This window comes from Astyanax mexicanus, chromosome 15 (assembly GCF_023375975.1).
Source record: "Astyanax mexicanus isolate ESR-SI-001 chromosome 15, AstMex3_surface, whole genome shotgun sequence".
In the NCBI taxonomy this organism is placed as follows: Eukaryota; Metazoa; Chordata; class Actinopteri; order Characiformes; family Acestrorhamphidae; genus Astyanax; species Astyanax mexicanus.
In genome coordinates this window covers 13,632,501-13,657,135 of record NC_064422.1, presented here as the reverse complement: position 1 = coordinate 13,657,135, position 24,635 = coordinate 13,632,501, and the positions used below count along the sequence as shown (strand labels likewise).

General features: G+C 37.6%; 1 protein-coding gene across 2 annotated transcripts in view; it reads left to right on the top strand.

Annotated features, from left to right (window-relative positions):
- Positions 1-24,635, top strand: part of dock1 (dedicator of cytokinesis 1) — a 280,761-nt gene that overhangs the window by 174,085 nt on the left and 82,041 nt on the right. For both annotated transcript variants that reach the window (XM_049464935.1, XM_049464936.1), the window contains exons 28-29: positions 532-633; positions 2,011-2,105. In XM_049464935.1, the coding sequence (XP_049320892.1) occupies positions 532-633; positions 2,011-2,105 (197 nt within the window). The remainder of the gene's footprint in view (positions 1-531; positions 634-2,010; positions 2,106-24,635) is intronic.

Here is a 24,635-nt window from a genome sequence, read left to right as displayed (position 1 = left end):
TGATCATCCATCTTCCTCTTGATTATATTCCAGAGGTTTTTTAATTTGGTAAAATCAAAGAAACTTATCATTTTTAAGTGCCCTCTTATTTTTTCAGAGCTGTATGTGTAATATTTCTGTTTTGATATTTTTCTTCCAGAAAATATTTTTTTTTGTCATCAGTGTTTACTCCTTGCAGGGCTGGCTGTAGTAGTTTTTCTTAATTAATAATTTCCATGCCTTTCTGTAAAGACTGTAAACTCAATACTGGTGCTTTGTGGGTTTTTGCATTTTGATTTTGTGAAAAGGGCCTTGATTTTTGTCTCTAAATAGTATTCAGAAGTCTAAAGAAGTCTTAAACTAAACAAAAGATGTGCTTTTTAGTCCTTCTTACAAAAACCTGCAGAAGGAAAGATAAATGCTGTGTTTAACTGAGTATTAAGATATTTATGCACATTCTGCTTTTGCTCCAGTGGCAGATATTCAGATATCGCAGCATTTTCCATCTGAAGTTCTCATTTTGATCAGGTTATTTTCTCTCCTCGTCTGCAGGGGAGTTTCGTGGCGAGTATGACGGCTACGCTCCGGCAGATGGACGATTATCACTACGCTCACCTGATCAGCACCTTTGGAAAGATGAGGACAGATGTGGTGGTGAGTCTGATTCCTCTGTTCCTGTGTTTAGAGGACAAAAAAAGAGAGAGAGAGAGGGAGAGGGAGAGAGGGAGAAAGAGAGAGGGATGAGACGAGTCTCCTGAATGGAGGAACTCTGTAATATACACCTGTCTGCTCTGGAGGGAAACACTGGTGGAACAGAGACTGACCCAGATGGGTAATTTTCTGGAAACCTTTCATGATGTTCTTTTTCTGATGTACCAGAGCTTCTCCTTCTCCCTGATATATTTATGAAATTTATATTCAATTCAATTCAATTTAATCTCTTGTTAAGATGCACTGCAGAACGAAATTACGGACAAAAATATATGTGTGTATATATATATATATATATATATGTGTATGTGTGTATATATGTTTATATATGTGTGTGTGTGTGTATGTATATATATATATATATATATATATATATATATATATATATATATATATGTATATGTATGTATATGTATATGTATGTATATGTATATGTATGTATATGTATGTATATATATGTATATATATGTATGTATATATATGTATATATGTATATATATGTATGTATATATATATATATGTGTATATATATATATACATATATATGTATATATATACATATATATGTATATACATATATATGTATATATATACGTATATATACGTATATATATATATGTATGTATATATACGTACATATATATATATATATATATATATATATATATATGTACGTATATATACGTGTATATATATATGTATGTATATATATATATATGTGTGTATATTCACTTATACATCAGTTTGTCCATCTCTGTACAAGTTCTTCAGATAATTACACACACTTTAATTTCAGGAAATGAACATTCTTGATATTCACATTTTATTTATTATAGGATTGATTAAAGGTCAAGTTCTAGCTCTGCTGCTGTTTACCCAAAGTCATTAAATGTGAGAACGACTGCTACCGCTTCCATCGTCAAGTTAAACAAATTAAAAGGCAGATATTTGCTGCTGCTGCGGATTAATATTCTGTTTCTGTTATTCATATTTAATAGAAATGAGTCTATTATTCATCGATGTCAAAAACTTTTTTTTTTTTTGTGTGTGAAACGGGTAGTTTTACATTCTTATAGTCTTTACGTTATGTTCATTATTTTGGCGTAGTGGTCATCGGTGATGATTAACAAACTATTAGGCCCAATCCCATAACTCCCCAATCCCGTAACTACTAGCAATCTTTATTTTTATGCTTGTTATGAAGAATTCGGACATAAAACATAGAAACTACACATTAAACTAAGAAAGTGCATCTGTATTTCTTCTCTCTGCTCTTTTCTTATCTCACGCTGTCATCATTTCTCTGTTTCCTGCTCACAGGATTTCTTAATGGAAACATTTATCATGTTCAAAGATCTCATCGGGAAGAACGTCTACCCCGGTGACTGGGTCATCATGAACACCATGCAGAACAAGTGAGTACAGCCTGCTTTATACAGCATTTTATTTATTTATTTACATATAGAGTTGTGAAGTTGATATCTGCCATTCTTCCTATTAGACTTCATGTCGTTTGCTGTGTTTGTGAGATTGGGCTCACGCCTCAAGGATGATTTTATTAAAGAGAAATGGGGAATATGGCTTCAGGGCTGAGCATGGGCCCAAATAATAAATAACAGAATTTATACGGTAATAAAAAAACCTGGAAAAGTCATGACATTTGAACATAGCAATTTATTTTCCTTTTTTTATTTTATTATTATTATTATTATTATTATTATTATTATTATTATTATTATTATTATTATTTTATTTCTAAAAGGTCGTGACAGAACTGGAACCAGATTGTCTGGTATCGTACAATAAGTATAATTAAACAAGATATTAAAGCCATTCCAGGTATTTTTCTAATCTAAACACTAAACTAAACACTAATAATACCATATTAATCTGACTAATAGCTCAATCAGAATAGAGCACGTCCATGTAAACACCTCAAATGGAATACATTAGTCTGAATGGGGCCATTCTAAACATAATTTCTATCTGATCGAGCTTGGTGGATAATCATTTAAATAATCCATTAAATAGAAAAATAATAGCTATGTGAACACCTGTACCCGATTAGATCCCCAAACTGAATGTTCACAGCAGAAGTTATTTGTGTGAATAACACATCAGTGTTTATATACTTTATCCAGTAATTCAGAGCTAAGAAACAAATGGTTAGAATTAGTCTATGGAGGAAAAACACCACCAGCCAAGTACAATGGAGATAGGTAGGTGTTTAAATGTTTACAACAGTTCTGTTTACACTAGTTAAAAGTAAAAATCCACCGCGGGGTGGATTTTTACCTTTTGGATCTGGACTAACCACCTGTGTGTGTGTGTGTGTGTGTGTAACTATAGGTTTAAATAGGATCTCCGGTGGATTTGGTGTTTTACAGAGACTCTTAAGTCTAGATCAGTGGCTGAACTGCACTTAGCAGGGCATTATTACACATGTTGTAAAGTAACATATAACAAAAATTGTAAAGACTGTTATTAGTGTAAAAATGTTTATTTTAAAAAGTTTCTAACTGTTGTTTGTCTCGCTGTATCCTGGTGTTGCAGTGCTGTTAGCCAATCAGAGGCGATATGATGTTTGAATGTATGAATATTCATGAGCAAGAGCTGAAATATACCTATCATTTATCCCCATACGCTCCTCCACCGGACTAAAACAGTGTTATACCGGATCATCAGAGCACTTTTTTTTTTTTTTTCACAAAAAAACAAAACTAGACATTTTAAAATGACAGAAAAAACTATGGAAAGAGACATTTAACGCTATTAAAGGAACAAACAAACAAACTGCGAACTTTGGAGACATCACTAGTTTCAAAAGTAGCCAGTTTCTGTTGGTGATTACTTGTGATGCTGATTGTCATGGTTACGTGTACTCTTAAGTGATACTGCACATGCACTGCATCATGTTTGATGGGATTACCCCTTTTAGCATGAATATAGGAAAAGGATATATACGGAGAATTTACTCAGACTATTGAGAAAAGTTTTCTTGTAGAAACACTTCAGTCAGATTCTAGAATCAGAATCAGGAAATCTCCGCTGTGTGGAAACAGAACCAGTGTGAGAAGAAAGTGAAGATGGAGAGAGAAGATGAACAGATTTGAGAATTATATACTTTTTTTATTTTTTTATACAAGAATGTGCACATTTCTCTCTCTCTCTCATCCTCTCTCCATCCCCCCCATCACTGCTGTTGCTTAGAAACGACACTCAGAAGTGGGCAAGGCCTGTTGGTGCCCCCCCACCCAACACCGTTTATCTGTGGATGTAAATGGCAGGGGCTCACCAACGCACCAACACACGAGCACACAGCCTCCGCATCGCTCCATCAGACGTGCGGTGGCTCCAGAAAACAATGGCATGAATTATAAATACCTCACATGCTAATCTCCAGCCTGGCTCCCCGCGCTGCACTCTCACACTTTTGTTTTCTGTTTTGTTTTGTTTTATTAATGTTTCTTCTCATGAAGGAGCCGCCGTGCTCTCGCGCGCTTTCATCAGGAGCTTTCAGATCATCTCGAGCTTCCTGAAGGGCTTCAGTGTGCAGGCTTCATTCTTCAGGCTTTGTTTGTGTCCAGCGGGACTTAACAGCTCTCTCTCTCTCTCTCTCTCTCTCTCTCTCTCTCTCTCTTTCTCTCGTACGCAGGATTTAGCTCTGTAATGAGTGGCGTTCGCAGGCATTGGGCTCATTAAATGAAGATTTATTTAAGTTTTGTTGATCTGCCCTCATAATATTAAGAGTTCAGAATGAAAGGAAGATGATTTCTCAGCTCAGAGACCAACGTGAGCTTTCAGTTCACACTGTACTTAAACCTGGTTCTGGGTGATATGACTTTAAATTGATATCATGCAAAGAAAGGTATGAAAAGTATCTCCAATAATTACTCTGTAGGTAGAATTGATAATAGATACTAGTGTTTAAAAAAAATAAATACTTCTGTAGAAGTTGAAGAAGAATCAACTCAAGCTTTTTACTCTTTAAGTAAAAGTGTTTTAAAAAAGTTCTGGTTTCAAAACTTTATACTTAAAGTATAAAAGTAAAAGTAATGTAAGGAAAAAAATATAAAAGACATTAAGAACAAAAGTTTAGGCCACACCCACAGAGTCCTATTGTGCACTAAAATTTTAAACATTAAAATATTAAAATGTTAATGTTGATAATATAATTTGGGATTTTGCACTAGGCTGTTTTCTAGTGTTTCAGCTGCATATATGCTGATTATAAATGAATGTATTTTAGTAGAATGTAAATATATTTTTCGTTTTATTAAAAAACAGCTAAAATGAAATAGAATAAATAAAACTGCAGGTGAATATTAGCATGCTGCCACTGCTGGAATGACTTTAAATAAATAGATCATTATTTGGTATAAATCATTGTTTTATTTTCTTTTCTTTTCGTATCTGTCCGCACAGAGGTATCTCTAATTTTGCCATTTTCTTGAGATTATTTTTTAACATCGTTACAGTTTACCTTGACTACAGCTAATGAACGTTTTTTTTTTTTTTTTTTTTTTTTGTTAATGTTAAGTATAGAATGAGAGTGATCCTAAAGAAACCTGTAGAGTTTATAAAAGCTGTGAGTTAATCTGATCTGTAACACATTTATCAGTAGTTCACTGACGGTTGTGAACAAGTTAAAAGCTTGAGTTGTCTGTTTTGACGCTTTAAATCTATTGTTCTTTACATTGTTGTGATGTATTAATGGATTTCATGTTGAATGGATCAGTAGAAATGCTCCAGAATGACTTGGAATGAAGTTGTTTTCGATGTTTTATAGCAGCTTCAGCTTTATAGATGTTCCTGTTTAAAGGACCTGTATGAAGAGCAGTAACCTGCTGATAATGGTTGAGCAGGAGGTTGATGTAGGTAATTCTTTTGTACATGATCTGAAAGTGTGTTTTTTTTTTTTTTTTCTCCGACTCTGAAATTCTCATTTGTTTTCTACTGAAAAACACCAGCAGAAAAAGCCGCATGCCAAAACATATTTAGTTTTATGATCGCCGCTTGTGAAAAGACGGTGGCGGTTAGTTTGGAAACTGACGTGGCAGCAAGTAAACAAATTCTCTACAAAAGTCCATCTGAAGTGCTATTATTACATTTCCATCACATTATCTCCACAGTGTCGCTCTTCAGGCTCTGTGTGAAGCTGTTTCACAGCGCTGAAGAAAATCTCCCAGAATAGAGCTGCAATTTCTGCCACGGCCCAATTAACACCTGGAATTTATCATTATTCACCCACCTGGGTTCCTCTGAAAACAGCTGAACACCATCTCAAACGCAGAACTGTGAAGCTCGGATTCGTTCACTTCTCTCTTTAAGATAAAATATAAAATACATCACTGAAAGAGAATATACACTGTAAATACACTGTAAATACATAAGTTATTTGAACTTAAATTAATGAATTAAGTCTGTGTTATTCCAAGCTCAAACTACACAACATTTTTGTCCCTCACGATGTTCACTACGTCGTACTACGGAAGAATGATGAAAGCTATTAAGTTCATCTCTCTCTCTGTAGCTCTCACTCTCTTTCCAGCTGTTTCTCTCTCTTTCTCTCTATTGCTCTCTTATTAGCTCTGTTTCTCTCTCTCTCTCTCACTCTCATTCTAGCTCTGTTTCTCTCTATTGCTCTCTATTGCTCTCTTTTTAGCTCTGTTTCTCTCTTTTTCTCTCTCACTCTTTCTAGCTATGTTTCTCTTTCTCTCTATTGCTCTTTTTAGCTCTGTTTCTGTCTCTTTCTCTCATTCTCTCTCTCTCTCTCTCTCTCACTCTAGCTCCATTTTTCAATTCAATTTTCAGTTCAATGTAGCTTTATTAGCATGACTGTGAATTACAGTGTTGCCAAAGCATTATAACAATTAACAATGGTATATGAACATACATAACAGACATAATAACATTTATAACAAAGTAATTATGATTATTATAATAATTATATCATTTATCAATATTTATAATTATATAATAATAATCATTTTCTCTGGGATGGGGTCCCCAGGATTTTTGAGGTCATTTTGAGGTGTTACCCACTGTCTCTCAGGCTGTGACATGCACTAACGTATTTGGCAGCGAGGGGGGTGGTGTGCCCCTCCCCCAGAGTGATCCGTAATTTTTCTAATAGTGAAAATGTTTCAATATTTGGAATTAAATCATTAAATTTGTTAATGAAGAAATTTCGTGTTTCTTTGAATTTTTCACACTGTAGAAGGAAGTGCATCTCCGTCTCGACCTCACCTGTCTTACAGTGAGCACACAGTCTCTCCTCTCCAGGACTGTTTATACCTGCCGGTCTCTACGGCCAGTCTGTGGTCACTGAGTCTGTACTTGGTCAGGATCTGTCTCTGCTTTCTATCTCTGACAGTCAGGAGATATTCTTCTAATGTATACTCTGTTTTTAGGGCCCGATAGCATTCCAGTTTGTTTTGAGTTTGGATTTCTTTTTGCCAATGTTCCAGATAATCATTCAGACTGTGTTTGGTGATTTGCCTGATGTTGAGTTTGGATGGTAAAGCAGTGCTGGGCTGAGGCTGCTGTCTATTAGTATCTGTTTTCTCTCTCTCTCTCTCTCTCTCTCGCTCTCATTCTAGCAGGGTGTTGAAAGCTGGCTCGGTCTGGACCCGTGGGTGGTTGCTGTGACCCCCGGTCCTCTCTGCTACACGGAGACGCGGCCAGACGGATGAATCGGGTGGTTGAAATAAACAAACATTAAACCGTTCACAGCTCTGGGATTACCCACAACCTTTATTTGTGAAGCAGGAAAACAGGAAGGAAACAAACAGGCAGCTGTTCAGCTCTCAGCCCGACCCGTCTCACTGCTGTTTATCAGGCGTGACTCACACACGACCCTGTCTCACACTACAGCAGGTACACACTGAAACAGCTGCAGGGCCTCGGGACATGTAAGAACACAGAGAGATAGAGAGAGACACTAAAAAAAGGTATCAGCCAGATCACACACACCACAGTGCATCTCTCTGACCACTTGTGCCGTCCTGATACACCCGAAACAGACCAGGCAAGAAAGACAGACAGAACAGATATGAGGAGGAAACAAGTGATGGGTGATTTTCTCCCCAATTTACACGGCCAATTACCTAACTCACTCATTTGGACTTCCCCTATCACTAGTGATGCCCCAACACACCAAGAGGGTGAAGAAGACCAGCACACACCTCCTCCGATACATGTGAAGTCAGACTCCGCCTCTTTTCGAGCTGCTGCTGATGATGCAGCATTACCGAGTAGCATCATAGCGCTAACGCTCGGAGTAAAGCGCAGCGACTCGGTTCTGATACATCAGCTCACAGATGCCCTGTGCTGCAGACATCACCCTAGGAGTGATGTAGGGAGAGAGCATCATCTACTGTACCCACTCGGAGGGAGCAGGGCCAATTGTGCTCCCTCTGAGCGCCGGCAGCTTGATGGTAAAGCTGCATGAGCAGGATTCGAACCTGCGACCTCCCGCTCATAGTGGCAGTGCTTTAGACCGCTGGAACACTCGGCGCTATAAAATTTTGGTATCTTAGATGGATCTCAATTCGGATGTAAAATGATTCTGAATCGATTCACAAATTTATGATTTAAAATGTAGCTTTTCATTTTATCTCCTACTACACTCGCATACGATTCCGTATTCTAAAGTGTGCATATCACTCGATCTTATGTTTCGCCATGTCGTCCCAAATTTTGCACTCTAATCCAGCTAGCTACCTACGGAGCCATCAGCTACTTTATGTGTAAAATAATACTGTGATTCTGTGATAATCTATATATTTCTGTGAATATATTGATATCTGTGACACAAAGGATTAAAGCAGTTTTGAAGGCAAAAGAAGATCCAACCCGGTACTAGAAAACTGTACCTAATAAAGTGGCCGATGAGTGAGTGTTTAAGTAACAATGAAACTAAAATGATTCAATATATTAATATGATATTGATATATTGTCCCACCCATTTTCTTCACTATTAAATACAAGAACAGCCAAATTCATCAAATTCAGCTATTCAGGTCACATATGATTGGTTTTATGCACCAAAATTAATCATCATTCATTCCTTTATTAACTGACACGACTGGAAGATGTTAGTAGATGTAGGCAGTAAATTTAATAAAGTAAAGTAAAGTTAATTCTTCTATATTTCATGTATCTACTTTAGAACTGGCTGGAAGTTCATTATCCTTCTCCTTTCTTCTCTTTCTGCTGGTGTTCTGCTGAACTCCCTCCTGAGGCCACTCCTGTTCCAGCTCCCAGTTTACCTCTTTTATATGGGAGTAATTTGGGTGTAAAAATGTAGTCATGCATTATTAACCGAGTGTTTTTTTGTTGATAGTGCCGTAGCCCTCGTAAACTCTCGTAGAGGGAGGCGATGCTTCGTCCGGGGATTCGTTCTTCTGTTCTCAGCATTTTTCTCCTCTTATGAGACTTTGATATTTGTCTCGGTGGATCCGAGGAGCGCGTTTCTCTCCATTATTGCGCGAGAGTGACCTTTCTCTAAAGCAGGTCTGTACTGTACAAAAGCAGGGTGATTTCATTTGCACACGGTGACATTTGTCTGTGTAACTAGCGGCCGGGTGATGCAGGCCTATTGTGCTCCTCAGTTCCAGACCCCCCCCCCCCCCCCTAAACAATGGTTCATTGTTTAGGGATTGTTCTTTTGAAATGTCCTCATGTCTGAAGAGATTCACTGTTTTTAAAGCCGATCAGGGTGTCAGTTTTTGCTCAAGTCCTTTCTCAATTTATTTAATCCCAAGATTCATCTAGTTTCCTTTATTTTTAGTGGAAATTATAATAAAACGTCTCCTTATCGAGATATTAATGTGTTTATTTACTCTATAAAACACCAACATTATGAATGAATGAATGAATGAATGAATTTCAACTTATATAGTGCCTTTCTAGAAACCCAAGGACGCTTTACAATTTACACCTATTTACGTACAACTATTTATACTCAACACTCATCCACACACCGGTGAGAAGCGACAGCCAATATCGCACAGCGTACTCTCAACCGGAAACAACCATCAGGCACTACAGCATTTACCCAGGACGGAGTGCCAATCCATATCTGGGCACACAGTCATACATATATTTACACACACACATATTTATATACATTCCACACACTTTACACACACACCAGATCAATTTAGAGTATTTATTTATTTTATTTTTTCTTGGCAATTTAGACCTGATCTCCATGTTTTTGGACTGTGGGAGGAAACCCACACGGAAATGAAGAGAACTTGGAAACTCCGCCCAGATAGAGACTTAAACCCCGGACCCCAGTGCTGGGAGGCGATCCTGACAACCACTTAGCTACACCATAGCATCCACCAACATGACAAGAACAACACAAACAAGAAAACATGATACAAAGTGCTTGGAGTTCTTGAGCAACACTAAGCTACAAGTATTATATATTTGTTTCTGTGCAGTCCCAATAATTACTTTAAATGAATAAATTTATTTAATTATTGTTAGTAATATTATAAAAAGAACATTAATACCCTTAATAATAATAATTTTTAGAAACAGCAGTATTTCCTATCATCCAATAAATGGTTCTGGTATGTGGATTTCACATGTGTAGAGGTGATGGATGGATTATAAGAACTTTTAAAATGTGCTTTAATAAAGTGTGAACTGGAGCTCATCCAGTATCTGATGGGAGATTTTAGAGACTCTGTATTTGGAAGTTAGTAAAACTGAGCGAGTTAAAGCTGGAAAATGGCTTCCTTCACTTCCTGCCGAGGTGCATTTGAGGACACGGTCACGGGCCCTTCACCGACTCCTTCAATCATGGAGGGAAATCAAATTTCACAACCCAGACTGAGTTATTGGACTCTATCATGTGAATTCATTTGTGGTCCCTCACCTGTCACTCGCACTTCAGCCGAAGACGCGGCGCTGCTGCCGGAGACACCCGAGCTCGCCTGCTCTTTCTCCTGCTGCTCATATGCTTTTCATCAGTATTTATATTTCTATTTTCCTCAGTTTTTATTTTCAGGTGAAATACAGTACAGGCCAAAAGTTTGGACACACCTTCTCTTTTTCAGTGTGTTTTCTATCTATATATATATATATATATATATATATATATATACCAAAATGAGGACACAACTCTTCTCATTCAATGTGTGTTTCTTTCTTTTTATGTTTTTTTACATTGTCAAAAAGGTAACATCACAATATCACAACATCCAAAATTAATCTAATCAATCATTCTGAAACTCTAACCAAGATTGATTGATTGATTGATTGATTGCTGGGAGGCACTTCAGCTCTTACTTAGATACCTCAATTTAAGTTTATTTATTTATAACTTCGACATTCAGTTTATGTCAATACTATGAAAAATCGAAACACAAAACTAAATTTCACTGCATACATTAAAGTTTTTATTTTTTATTTCTTCACGTTTGCCTCCTCCTGTGATCAGGATCACAGAGGTCAGTAGTGTGATGAGGATTAACAGGTGATGAGAGCGCTGTATCTCTGTGAGGAGCAGCGTTAGTGTTAATGAGTGATGTAAGCGCGAGCGGGGTGCCAATTACTCCGAGTAATCTGGCTGAGATAAATGGAGACAGTGGGAGGGATCTGACAGAAGGAACAGATGAAGAGATTAAAGCACAGATGACAGCAGAGAGCCTCTCTAACTCACTGACCCTCATCACCACCTCCCTGCTAACTCATTACCAGAGCAAACAGATGCAGCGTCTCATCACAGCACACACACTACAGCAAAGACCAGCGCTAATACAAACACTTTACCCATAAAAAGAGGAGAAAAAACAGAGAAAAACAGATAAAGGTCCTCAGAACTGCAGGAAGAAACTTAGTCTAGATTCACACAGCAGGTAGACGTGACCTAAATCCGATCTTTTACATGATATCTGATACAGATATGATATTTGATAACAGTGTAAACAGCAAAAAGGCACTGAATCTGAGATTTTCAGTTCCAATCTGGAGCACTTCAGTATGTGGTATTGAAATTTGATACCGATTCACAGCAATGTGATTCTATCTCAACTGGCAGATTAAGATTTTTAGTATTACTATTTTAAGTAAAGGAAAAAACTGTTTCTGTTTACAACAGAAAATAGACACAAAAGTAGTAGACAGTAAAATGTTCAGCAGCAGTGAAAGTGGGCTTTAATGGTGGAAAAAAACAGTAAAAAAGTAAAGAAACTCATTTAAATATTTGGACTGATGTCCCTGTTTCAATAATATTAGAAGATCCGTGTAGCAGCCGCATGGTGTTCCTAATGAATTGGCCGAACATGGCTACAGGTTATGGCTGCAGTGTAAAAGAAAAATAAATTAAATCTCACTGTGATCAAATAATTCGTCCTTTTTTCAGCGAGGCTCCAGCGAATCATAAGCCCAGGTGCACTCTGAAGTCAAAGTCATTCGTAACTGCTGAAATTCTGTTTGGGATTAAAGTGAAACTTAACGTGAAGCATTGCTCTGCTGCGCATGCATGTCATTTACAGAGCGAGCCCCGTTCAGACAGATGGAGAAGAAGGAGTTCCTGGAGGTGCTGAACAATAGCTCATCTCAATCAATTAATCACCATGTAACTGTATGCACTTTAGCAGCCTTAAGATTTTATCTCTATATTTTTATCTCTATTTTTTATCTCTATATTTGCACTAGGGCTGGCCCGAATAGCGTTTTTTGAGCTCCGGATATTCGGCACTGATTCGAAGCGAATATTCGAATATTCGTTTTTAAAAAAAGAGGTTAAAAAAAAAAAAAAAAAAAAAAGCAAATCACGGCCCCTTTAATCCACTGAAAAATGTTCAATTTGCTCTGACCGACGAGACATATTCACCCCGGATTTTTGGTGTTTTTATCCCGGATTTTTGTGTTTTCACCCCATATTTTTTCTGTGTTTTTAGCCCAGATTTCTTTGTGTTTTCATCCCAGAATTTCTGCTGCCCCACACCGCGGCTGCTGCTGCACGGTTTCTCCGCTGCGCAAGCCAGCCCAGTAAATTGCTGTTTGTGTTTTCACACTTAGGCTATTTGCTTAAAAAAACAAACAAAAAAAACGTTTGTTCAGGAAGTATTTTATATTCTTAAACATTGTTAATTATATTAGAGGACAGTCATTGTAAACTGTACTTGGTCTATTTCGGTTAAAGGATTGTGCAGGGCATATTACTGATTTTGTATTTTTGCACTTGGGCTATAAGCTCAATATTAAATATTTCGTTTGCTTAGAAATTATTTTACATTTTTAAACCATTTTAAATTATATTAGAGTAGAGGAAAGTCATTGTTAATGACGTTATTGTACTTGGTCTATTTCGGTTTAAGGATTGTGCAGGGCATAGCCGTATTACTGATTTTGTATTTTTGCACTTGGGCTATAAGCTCAATATTAAATATTTCGTTTGCTTAGAAATTATTTTACATTTTTAAACCATTTTAAATTATATTATATAAGAGGAAATTCGTTCAGACATCATTTTTGTAGGCCAGGCTTTTGTAACCGATTTAGCCCCTACTGTTGCCACATTACCCCTTACGTTTTATTATATAAATCAGTTTCGAAGAGCCTGCATTTTTTTTTATCATGTATAATAGAGGTCTGCGCGAGACTGATTTTTAAACCCACTCTTCCACGCTCCCGCGTTTCTGTCTCGTTACCGCTCCGCAAAAAAATTGCTTCTTTTAATCCCGCGCCCGCCCGCCACATACACATTTCTGCCGCTCCCGCTCCACGTTCCTAATATAAATTAAATAAACTACATTTAATGCTTCAAATTTACTTATATATTTATTAAAACAGCAGCGCTGAATAGTGCGGTCCCGTTCCTTACCCCAGTCCAAACACCATCGGTGTGTGCGTGTGTGTCGGTCCATCCTGCGCGTTGAGAGTTTTCTTTAGGTTTTTTTTTTTTTTTTACAATTATTACAGTTTTCTTAACTATTTATTAATTTGCTCCCGCATCGTCTGGATTAAACTCCCGCTCCAGCCAATAACAGTTCAGTTCTGTCCCGCGCGCAAGATATTCTGACGGGACCCGCGAGAACAGAAGTGGTTAGAGTGAGGTGGAACTCTGGAAAGGAGAAAAAAAACGAATATCCGAATACCAAAATTAAAAACCGAATACCTACTCAACGAACGAATATCCGAATACCCGAATATTCGGGTCCAGCCCTAATTTGCACAAATATTTATACGTTCTGTTCTGTGTACACTAGTACTGTCATTCCCTCTTTAATCCCCCCATATCACTGTTACACTACTGTCTTGTGTCTCTTGTCTCATGTATGTACATATTTCTGTGTTCTTGTTGTTTTGTATATTTAGTGTCTCTCATTCTTCTTTTATATTCATATTTTTATCTTGCTGTTCTTGTTGTAACTTAATGTAACCTAATTTCAATCCTTACAGTGAGGAGAGAACAGTCCAGGCTTGAGCAGGTTTTGGGTGTTTGAGTGTTTTTTCACATACAATCAATGGAAATCAGACATCAAACAGATTATTTAACTTGTGAATAAATTAATAAGCATATTTAGAAACGCCTCGGGGGGGAGGGAGATGAATGTTCTCCTCATTTCCATCCCGTCTCTTCTCTCCTCACTTGGTTTCTCTGTTTCTGTAGTTGTTCACTCCTGAGATTGTAGTTTTCTCTGTTTGTTGTGGAGAGTAAAGCTGTGAATATCACTGATCCTGCTGGGATCAGTTAAACACAATTCTGAATAAATCCTGCTGTTTTTGAAGCTTCTTAAAAGATAAGCAGCAGATTTCAGCCTGTAGTTTGAGAGTGATGCTCTATTTCAATCCCTCTCTCTCTCTCTTTTTCTGTCTCTCCTGTGTCTCTTTGTTCAGCAGTGCTTTATTGGAATAATAATAATAATAATAATAATAATAATAATAATAATAATTATAAGCAACACTGTTGTCAAAGCATAAAACAGAAAAATTAAAAAAAAATTACATACATGGATACAGTTACAACAACAGAACTTGAGTTAGTTACAGGATTAACAGTTATAATTATTATTAATGATAATTAACAAGAAAAGGAAAATAAGATTGTGGAGACGTTTTAAATGTGTAATAACAAGGAATAAATCAGTAATCACTCTGTATATCTTTCTCTCTGTATACATTTTGCTCTCTCTCTCTCTCTCTCTCTCTCTCTCTCTCTCTCGCGCTCGTACTGCAGGTTCAGAACAGGTCTGTCTTTTATGCTTTTCTGTGTTTTTTTTCTCTTCTCTGCTTTGTTCATATTTTCTTCTCTTTCTTTTCTCCTGATGTGAACTGAATCTGTTCCTGTTCTGTCAGCTGAATACAGTTCAGAGCGCTCTCTCTCTCTCTCTCTCTCTCTCTCTCTCTCTCTTTCACACTCAGCATCTTTTCTTCTTCTTCTTCATTTAAGCCACGTTGTTCCATGGGGTGCATTTTTCGGGGTCTCATTATGCAAAGAAATAAACAGATTTAATTTCAGAAAAAAAATGTTTATCTCATTCCTTAACCCAGAACGACAGAAGTGGGATTCATTCAATTTCATACACTTACATTTTTAATTGGGCTTTAATTGGGGATGAAGCCAGATGGAATCAGATTGTCAATCGAAAAAGAAACTTATCTTGTCCTAATTATAGGCTTTAGAAAATGAGAAAAAGTTTCACTTCCTCTTTAACTAATGCATTTATCGATCATTGCTGATGAAGAATGTCTAAATAATGAGTTTTTAGTCTAGAGAAACTTTGTGTTCCTAAACTGCTGTCATTTCATTGGGCCTCGTGGCTTTCAAATGTCATCATTTATTATTATATTTAATTTATTTTTTAGTTATTGATTATTTTTTTAATTTAACTAAAATTATTTATTTGCTGAAGGAAACCAAGATCAGTTGCAGTTATTGTCAGGCAGTTGCAGCAAAGGCAGAAGGTGTTTTTGCTGGAGGTGGTTGCTGTGATCTTGCTAGGTGTTGCTAAAGTCCAGCTGTTTGGTTGCTGTTGTGCTGCTGAGTTGATGATATGGTGTATCCCAGGTGGTTGGTATGGTGTTACTAGTTGGATTCTCAGTGCTTTGATATGGTGTTGCCAGGGTGTTTTTATAGTGTTGGGGAGTGGTAGTTGTGGAATTGGTGAGCAGTTAATACAGTGGCCCTGGTGGTGGTTGCTATGATGTTGCTAGGTGATTTTTAAGTGGCTCGTATGGTGTTATAGGTTATGGCTGAGTGGTCGTGGTGAAGTCGCTGTTGATAAGCGGTTGCGGTTGCTAGGTGGTTTCTATGGTGTCATAAGGTTTGCCAAAAAAAAAAAAATGTTATTTTCCTAAAAAAAAAAATAGCGCACTCAACTTTCATACATCACTGTAAGGATGAACATTGTGGTGCTCGGAATACTAAATAAATAACTAAAAAGCAAATATTGCTCAATTTAAAGGCTCAAAAAGGTTTAATTGTTGAGATATCATCTCATGTTTTAGGATACATATTAACTGTAACGTATAGTATAATATACCTGTAAATGCTAGGGATATAACTTTGATATTTCAATAGAATTATCCATAAATACACAACTATAAAACAGTAGCTATTAGAGGTGTGCCAAAAAATCGATTCACATAAGAATCTTGATTCTCATTTACTACGATTCAGAATCGATTTAAAATGTCCCAAAATCGATTCTGAGGGGCGGGTTTTAGACTGATTTTGGGCTGGGTATTTTTGTTGGACCTGGCAACCCTGGGGATAGGGCTTGTCCCTTCAAACGGAGATCTTCCAGACACACACAGAGCGTAGGTGTTTGAGAATCACCGGTAAGATGGCAGAACAAGCACTATATTACCTTAGATTAACGTGTAGTTTCAATGTTTTATGGCAGAATGCTTCATAACAAGCATAAAAAAGATCGCTAGTAGTTAGTTTCAGTAACTGTTAGCTAGCTAACTAGCTAACTTTCCAGTTCCACCTTAAATAACGCTACAGGTGGCAGCGGGCTGCAGCATTTAAGGCGGAACGGAAAAATAACAATAAGCTAATCAGAGCTAATTTCAGCTCCTCATCACAGAGGAATTAAGGAATGGACAATATGAATTAATTTCTCCACCTCCTGCCCCCTTTCTGAAGAAATACAACGACCTTAAAGTTAACTAGTTAATCAGCAGCTGCTCCTGAACTTTAGCGCTTCACTGCTATCATCACATCAGCCCAGCAGCGTCACCTACACACCACCGCTAGTAGCCTGGTAATAAAGCAGTGTTATTTATTATTTATTTATTGTTCATTAACGTCATTGTGATATCCCAGTGATTTCTCTGTCACTGAGGACCCACATTCCTGCACATTTTATTGTTTTTGTAACACATTACTTGCTCCAGGACCAGTGTATATTATGGAGGGTTTTTTTTTCAATAAGATTCATAAGCCAGAAGCAGAAATTTTTATAATTCAAATCGTTTTGAATCAAAAATCGATTTTGAATCGAATCGTGGCCCCCAAAATCGGAATCGAATCGAATCGTGAGATAGTAAACGATTCCCACCCCTAGTAGCTATATAAGAGAAAGTAAATATAATGTATAAACAAATTGTAATGAAAAATCAGGTTAAGTGATGTGCTAAAAATCAATGTGAAATTAGAATGAACACACATACACACACACACACACACACACACACACTCTTTCTCTCTCTCTCTCTCTTGTCAGTGTGTGTTTCAGCTGGAGTGGGATGCTGATGAACAGTGCAGTATTAGATCAGTAAATTGGAAGTGGTGCAGGGTTTAATTATGAGCTCTGCAGATGATGAGAGCAATTACAGAGCTGCTGCTCGGCTCAGGGATGGAGCTGCGCTGTGGAAAAGCAGACTTCACTCAGCTGATGCTCTTTACTCTTCTTCACTCGTCCTCCTCGCTCACACTCTCTCTCTCTGCTCCACGCTCAGATCATACTCATCCTCTTCACTCCTGCACTGAGGATCAGCTCCTGCACACCTCCTTACATTTATTTACCTTTTATACTGCACTATACTACTGTAGGATTACTCACCTACTGTACTGTACACACTTTTTTGGGGGTATAAAAATATGTTTTATAATTTAACATGGTAAACACGCAGACTACAGTCTGATATACTCACCTAGCGGCCAATGCTTATTATGTTCCAGGTCTGCAGTAAATCTCCACCCTGTGGTTGGTTGTATTTTCTCTGATATGATTTTAGTGTTGTAGTTTTTGTTGTTTTTGTTGAGGTTTCTGACCTCAGCTGATTTATTACCTCAGCGCTGCATATTCTAATCAGCTTTTACACTAAAGGTCAGCTCTTATTTCTGTTAGACAGATCGCTGTCCTGCAGCCTGTATACAGAGCTATAGCTGCTCGTCAGAGAAAAGAGAGGAGAAAGAGAAAATAATAGAAAGGAGAACATATAGAGGAGAATAGAAAGAAGAAAGAGGAGAAATAGAGGAGAATAGAAAGAAGAAAGACAGGAGAATGTAGGAGAGAGACAGGATAATGGAGAAGAAGGAGAGGAGAATAGAGAGAAGAATAGAGAGGCAGAACGGGGTGAATGTTGGTCCTGTTAGCCTGCGAGTCCTGTAGCTGCAGTGTTCTAAAATGAAGTAAAATCAGTTTGAAAGCAAAAAGGTCAGGAAAGAAATTCAGCTGGAAATAAAGTTAAAAGTGCTCTCCCGGTACGAAGCCTGATCATTTTAAATGCATTTCTTCAGGTTTACACTTCTGCAACATAACTAGATCTTGTTTCAAGTAGATTAAACTATAAATGATTTATTTAAACCCTGTGCATTCTACATTGTACTACAATACTGTAAACTCAAAACATTTAATATATTCGGGAGGTTGCAGGTTCGAATCCCGCTCATGCAGCTTTGCCATCAAGCTGCCGGCGCTCAGAGGGAACACAATTGGCCCTGCTCCCTCCGGGTGGGTAGATGGCGCTCTCTCCCTACGTCAGTAAATGGTGATGTCTGCAGCACAGGGCGTCTGTGAGCTGATGTATCAGAACCGAGTCGCTGCGCTTTCCTCCGAGCGTTAGCGCTGTGATGCTACTTGGCAATGCTACAGCATCAGCAGCAGCCGACTTCACATGTATCAGAGGAGGCGTGTGCTGGTCTTTACCAGATGGGGGGAGTCCTAATGAGTGGGATGGGTAATTGGCTGTGCAAAATTGGGGAGAAAATGAAAAAAAAAAATAGAAATAAAATAAAAAAAAAACATTCATATGCATAAAATAATTTAAAAAAAGGTTAATGAATATTTAGTATCCGATCAGAACAGTGGGATCTGAAAAAGAGTAGAGTAAAACACTGCTCTCTAGTGGTTGGGGTTGAAACACAACACTAAATGGACCACAGTCTTCTATTAATCAGTACTGTTTTAAAAAAAAAAGGGATTACAAAACATATCATAATATTTCATGAACTCACTCACTCATAAACTCTCTCTACTTAAAACTTAAAAACAACAGCTGAAACAAAATGCTGTTTGTAGTTAATTATAAAACATAAAACAAACACAAAAACAATTAGACAAAATAAAAATAAAACAGTAAATATAATTAAGAAATCAAATTAAAAAAAAAATCTACCAAAACAAGATCAAATCTCATTTTGGGTCAAAAGCCAAATAATAAAAATGAGTATTAACACTAGTTAAAGTGTGAACCATTTAGAAATTTTAAAGGCATTATTTGTTCAAGTTAATGTGTGTTCATGAGTTTACTGTCCGTAAACCTTAAATAAGCAGGGTTTATATGTACAGTGTTTTTTGCAGTATATGATATAGATAGTGGTGATATTGAGGATGTGTGCAGGAGACTCTTTAATGTAGATCCTTTGTTTAATCCTCTGCTAAATTTATCTTAATTCCCTCATACACTTTTAAATATAATTTTTTGTGCCATGTTTTTGTGTCTTTCATGGTTCTTTTAAAGTGTGGCCACTTGTCTGGAGTTAGTGGAGTTAATTGATTACAGATCAGTGTAATTAATTACTTCAATCCCCAGGGATTTAGAGCTTTATTTAGCCCACTGCTTTTTTGAGATTTTTTTTTTTGAGAAGGTGTGAATGAAGCACTATGAAAAAAAATTATAAAATCTTCTTTTCTCTTTTTATAAATCAGTTCTGCATCATATCTGGGCTGGGAAATAAGCGTGGCGTAATTTGATAAATTGATGTTGCAGGGAATGAGTTTTGACCTTGGCTTATCTGCGAGCGTAGACGCGTGGAGGCTATTCATGGTAGCATGCTAATGGCTGCGGATCATTATCTGTGAGCTCATTTAGCAGCGCTGATGCACTGATAAACACTCATTAGCATCGAGGCTAAATGCAAAGTGTTGGATCTTTTGGGCTTTTTTTACGTGTTTCCCTTTTAGTAAAACGATAAAGGTTGAATAGGGATGAATATTCTTGGTGTTCGTTGGTATTTTTGTCCCTCCTCCTCTTCTCCTGTTAGACGCTATCTATCCATCAGTCAGCGCTGATGGGCCGCTTAGTCCCGAGATGACAGTTTGATAGCGGATTATTTGTCATAATGATGTTTGCTGGTGTTTGACGCATTTTCTTTGTTCTGAATTTAGACAGGGCTCTGTGTAAAGGCGTGTGTGCGTCCCTGTTCATGATTTCTTCATCAAGAACGTCCACATTATTATTTATAGAAATCTCGATTCTTTGTAAAAAGCTAAAATCTGAACGAGACTTTTTTGTTTTCCCTGTTAGATGTTTGTGTATCGGAGGCGGGAGAACAGGGTGCATGTGGAGAAAGGTGTGAGGATTAGCGTGGTGTAGCATGCTAGTGGATCTCCTCTGAGACGCTGTAATGGGTTTACAGTAATCATTTTAGGTAGGGTTTGGTCCCCAGCCTGTTTAACTCTGCCTCCCTCATCTGCAGACTCGAGAGTGACTCGTTCAGCTTTAGTTTCTGCTGTGAAGAACTGTTCCAGATCTTTGTGTTTGGTCAGTTATTGTGTTTCTTTTTATTTTTATTTCACTATTATTTTACTTTTTGTTTTCTCTGTAACTCGTCCTGCAGTTTATGAGATATCAACACTGTTTAAACTCTCCTAACTCCTACTTTCTCCTAAATCTGGATTGTTAGTACTGGAAACTGGTGTGAACATGTGTAATTGAGTGAGTTTGCAAAGGCCTGGTGAATGTAATTGTAATAAGCTCTATCTGTACAGGATTAGTTTCTCAGGGGGGTCCTCTGTGGGGTAATTTTCTCTTTTATGGGGGTTTTTATCCTCTGTAATTTTATTCCCGCCCGGACGGACATCTCTAAGTTTCGTCTCCTTGCGTTTAATAAAATAGATATTTGTCCACTGCTGCGCCCCCCCCCCAAAAAAAACTCACTGTTTTTTATTATGGAGTAGAAGTGTGAAATATTTTTAACAGATGTTCCCCTTAGAAAATAATCCCATCCAGATAGGACTGTAGAGTTTGCATGAAAATACTTGGTGTTTTGATTAAAGCAGTTTTGTATGTTTAAATGTTCACATGGTCACTTTTTAACATTCATATAAAGGAGCATTTAAATGGCTGTAGGGTTTCTCTGTCAGGCTCCAGCTTTTCTGTAAAGTTGCACTGGTTTAAAGGTAAAGTTTCCCGATGGACGGTACTCCTGGTGAAACGCTTTGGTTTGGTGTGTCAGGCTCTCTGTTTGTGCTGTGTATCAGGGGCCTGATCAGATCTGAGCTTTGAGCACACATCATGAACATGCTGTAATTCAGCTAATCGAAGACATAATTAACAGTTTATCTGTTGAAACAGGTGTGGCTGTGCTTTGCCAGAATTTCTCTTCAGAATTAGGAGCGCTGCCAAATACGTTAGGAGTGATTTTTCATCCGGGTGTTCTTCAGTAAAAGAGCCTCTTGGATCTGGTTACACTTCCAGTAAAATGCCTCCAGGTGAAGCTGGCGACCGTTTACTTTCTTTCAGCTCTATTCCATATACTGTACTTTTCTCCTACGCCTTTAACTCTGTGGCTCATTTAACTGTGCAACGAATAGATTTCCCATGTTTAGATTGAACATATAAGCTTACTGTAAATAAACTGTAAAAGTTGTCCTGCTAAAATCCACTTTTTCTTGTTCTTAAATTAAATTAAATACAATATGTCTCCTTATAGCCAAAACTATGAGCAACTTGTTATTTAGCAGGTCTCACCGCTGGGTGGAGGTGGAAAAGGAGTGGTAGCTAACTAAGTTAAGTAAAGCTAAGTAAACAAAACTGTAATAAAAAAATCCTTTCCTTTAAAGTCAAGCAAGTGCTGAATGTTAATCTACACAGATTGTTTATCTGTGTAGATTAACACAGACTGTTTATTTGGGTGAGTAAAGCACTCACTTAAACTTCCCCCAATTTTTCCAGCACTAAGGCTGGCGCATTAGCATTAGCAGCTAATCGCTAGCTGTTAGCGGCTAATGTCCCCGGACAGTGCTAAACTGAGAAACCCTGAGTGTTTAAGTAAACCAGGGTGATATTTGATAGTGGTTTGTTCCGCATTGCTTGTTTTAACAGGGTAAACGTGCAGACTACAGTCCGATTTACTCATTTTTGAATTGAGAAAAAGCTAGCGCTTAGCGCATTTAGCTGCTAATGCTAATATTGCTTCAGTCTCAGTCCTGGAGAACTAAACTGAAACTCCTGTATAACTCATACATAAGGAGCACCGGATTATAAGGAGCTCTGATGATTTTTGGGCAAATTAAAGGATTTTAAATGCGATTTATAGTCAGAAAAATAAAGTACTAGGTTCTTGCTAATACACAGTCCTAGTTCAAGGAGAGTGTTTGGGTACATTTTGAGGAATATTCTTAAAATCCGAAGAAATGAAATCTCCAAAAACAAAAGATAACACTAATAAACCACGGTATGTTCTTGGTTTACTGGTGTTTTCAGATTATTTCTATTATTTTCTCCACATCCTGCAGTAAATAATTAAATAGAGAAAAATGCCGTTTTGTTTCCTGTCTCTGTGTGAGTGACGCGGTGGTAGACCTGGAGCTCGACCTCCTCTCAGTACAGCGCTGCATTTTGTCCCCGGCCAGGTAAAGCCACTGTAGCATCACACAGCTGTTCAGCAGATCATCTATACTGTCGTGCTCAGCGCAGCAGAAAATTGAGTGAGACGGATGGAGAAGTGGGGTTCGGGTGGGAGACTGGCCCTCGGTAATGGGCTGTCAGGGTATTTGGGAGGGAGGTGGAGGTGTGTGTGTGGCCCTGAACGAGGAGTGTGAAGGTAAAGTGGTGTTTTAGTGCTGAATCAAGCTTCTGCTGTTGTGTTTTTGCTTTGTAATTACAGTGGATTCACCTGGATGAACTGAGGATCGGAGAACGTGTTTAGAATCACACTTTATTGATAGTCTGAAGACTCGGGTCCTTTTCTCTCTGTGATCTGATGATGTTCAGAACTGCAGAGATAAATCACCAAAGTCATTCTGTGAGAAACAGTTCATTGGATCTGTCATATAATGTATGTTTTGTTTAATTTTCAAATAGTAACTAAATAGTAAATTATAATTAACCAATAATACTCTTAAGGTTCTTTAATAAAACAGTGCCAATAATACACGTTATAGCGCAAATCTCGAGTGTATTAATCTGATTATACCACAGTTCCATTATCATCACTGTTTATTGAAAGAGTTAAAGAGGAGGAGAAAATAGGATCTGTTTGGTTATGCATGAACTTATATAACGCCTTTCTAGAAACCTAAGGACGCTTCACAATTGGCACGTTTTATATACAACCATTCACACTCAGCACTCATCCACACACCGGTGAGAAACAGCAGCCAATAGCGTACAGCGTACTCTCAACCTGAAACGACCGTCCACCTGGAGGAGGACTGCATCCAGCACTACAGCATTTACCTAGAACAGAGTAACAGAGTACCAATCCATGTCTGAACACACAGTCATACATACATTATATACACACACAATCCTATACAATACACATGCTGTACCTATACATACATATATAAATTAATTTAGAGTATTCAATTGTACCTGTTATAAACACTAGTTAAGTTAAAATACTTCCATTTAACGCCCTGCTGCTAAAACTACAGCTCTTAACCCAAAAAAGCTGCTGATGGATCCGTAAAATGTCGTAAAGGCTGATTCACTTCATTTTTGTTTTGTTTATAATACTATAATTCTACTACTTCTACTTATAATACTACCACTTCTGCATTTTCAGCTCATCTAAATCGTTATTTATTAGCTGGACAAACCGTAGCTCATTGTAGGAGGTCTCAGGCCGGTCATTTACAGCTTCATCCTCCAGTTTTAGACCAAAACAAATGCTTTCAAAGCCAAGAGATTTTAATAGATTTAATGAAGCATCAGATGAAAAAGAGGGTTGTGGTTTCAGTAATTGAGAGATTCACCCTGAAGGATTGGTGATTTTAGCCTAAAGATCAGAGAACATGACTGTGAGTCATGAAGTCTTTCTTCAGTCAGAGCTAATTAATATAGTTTTTATTCCCCTGAGCAAAGAGATCCTGACAAAACCTCGAGCAGCGTCCAGAAAACCTTCTCTAACAGTGAGTAGGCTTCTTTTATTCGTTTTTTAAATCATGTTTTACTCTTTAACTAAGGCCATATCCGGACGGGATTATTTTTCTCAGGGGGTTCTGGGGTAATTTTCTGTTTTCTGATTTTTTTTTATTTTTTTTTTTTTTATGCTCCGTCATTTTATTTCCGTCCAGAAGGATCATGTACGTATTTTTCTCAGACATCCCCTGAGAAAATTACAGGACTACTGAATTATCCACTGTTTTTCTCTGAACTCCGTGCTCCTCCGGTAATTTTAGTCCCGTCCGGACTCAAATCTCTGAGTTTCGTCTCCTCACCTTTAATAAAATAGCTATTTGTCCACTTCCGCGCACCCTAATTACACTATGGACGCACCATGGTTTCCACAGAGA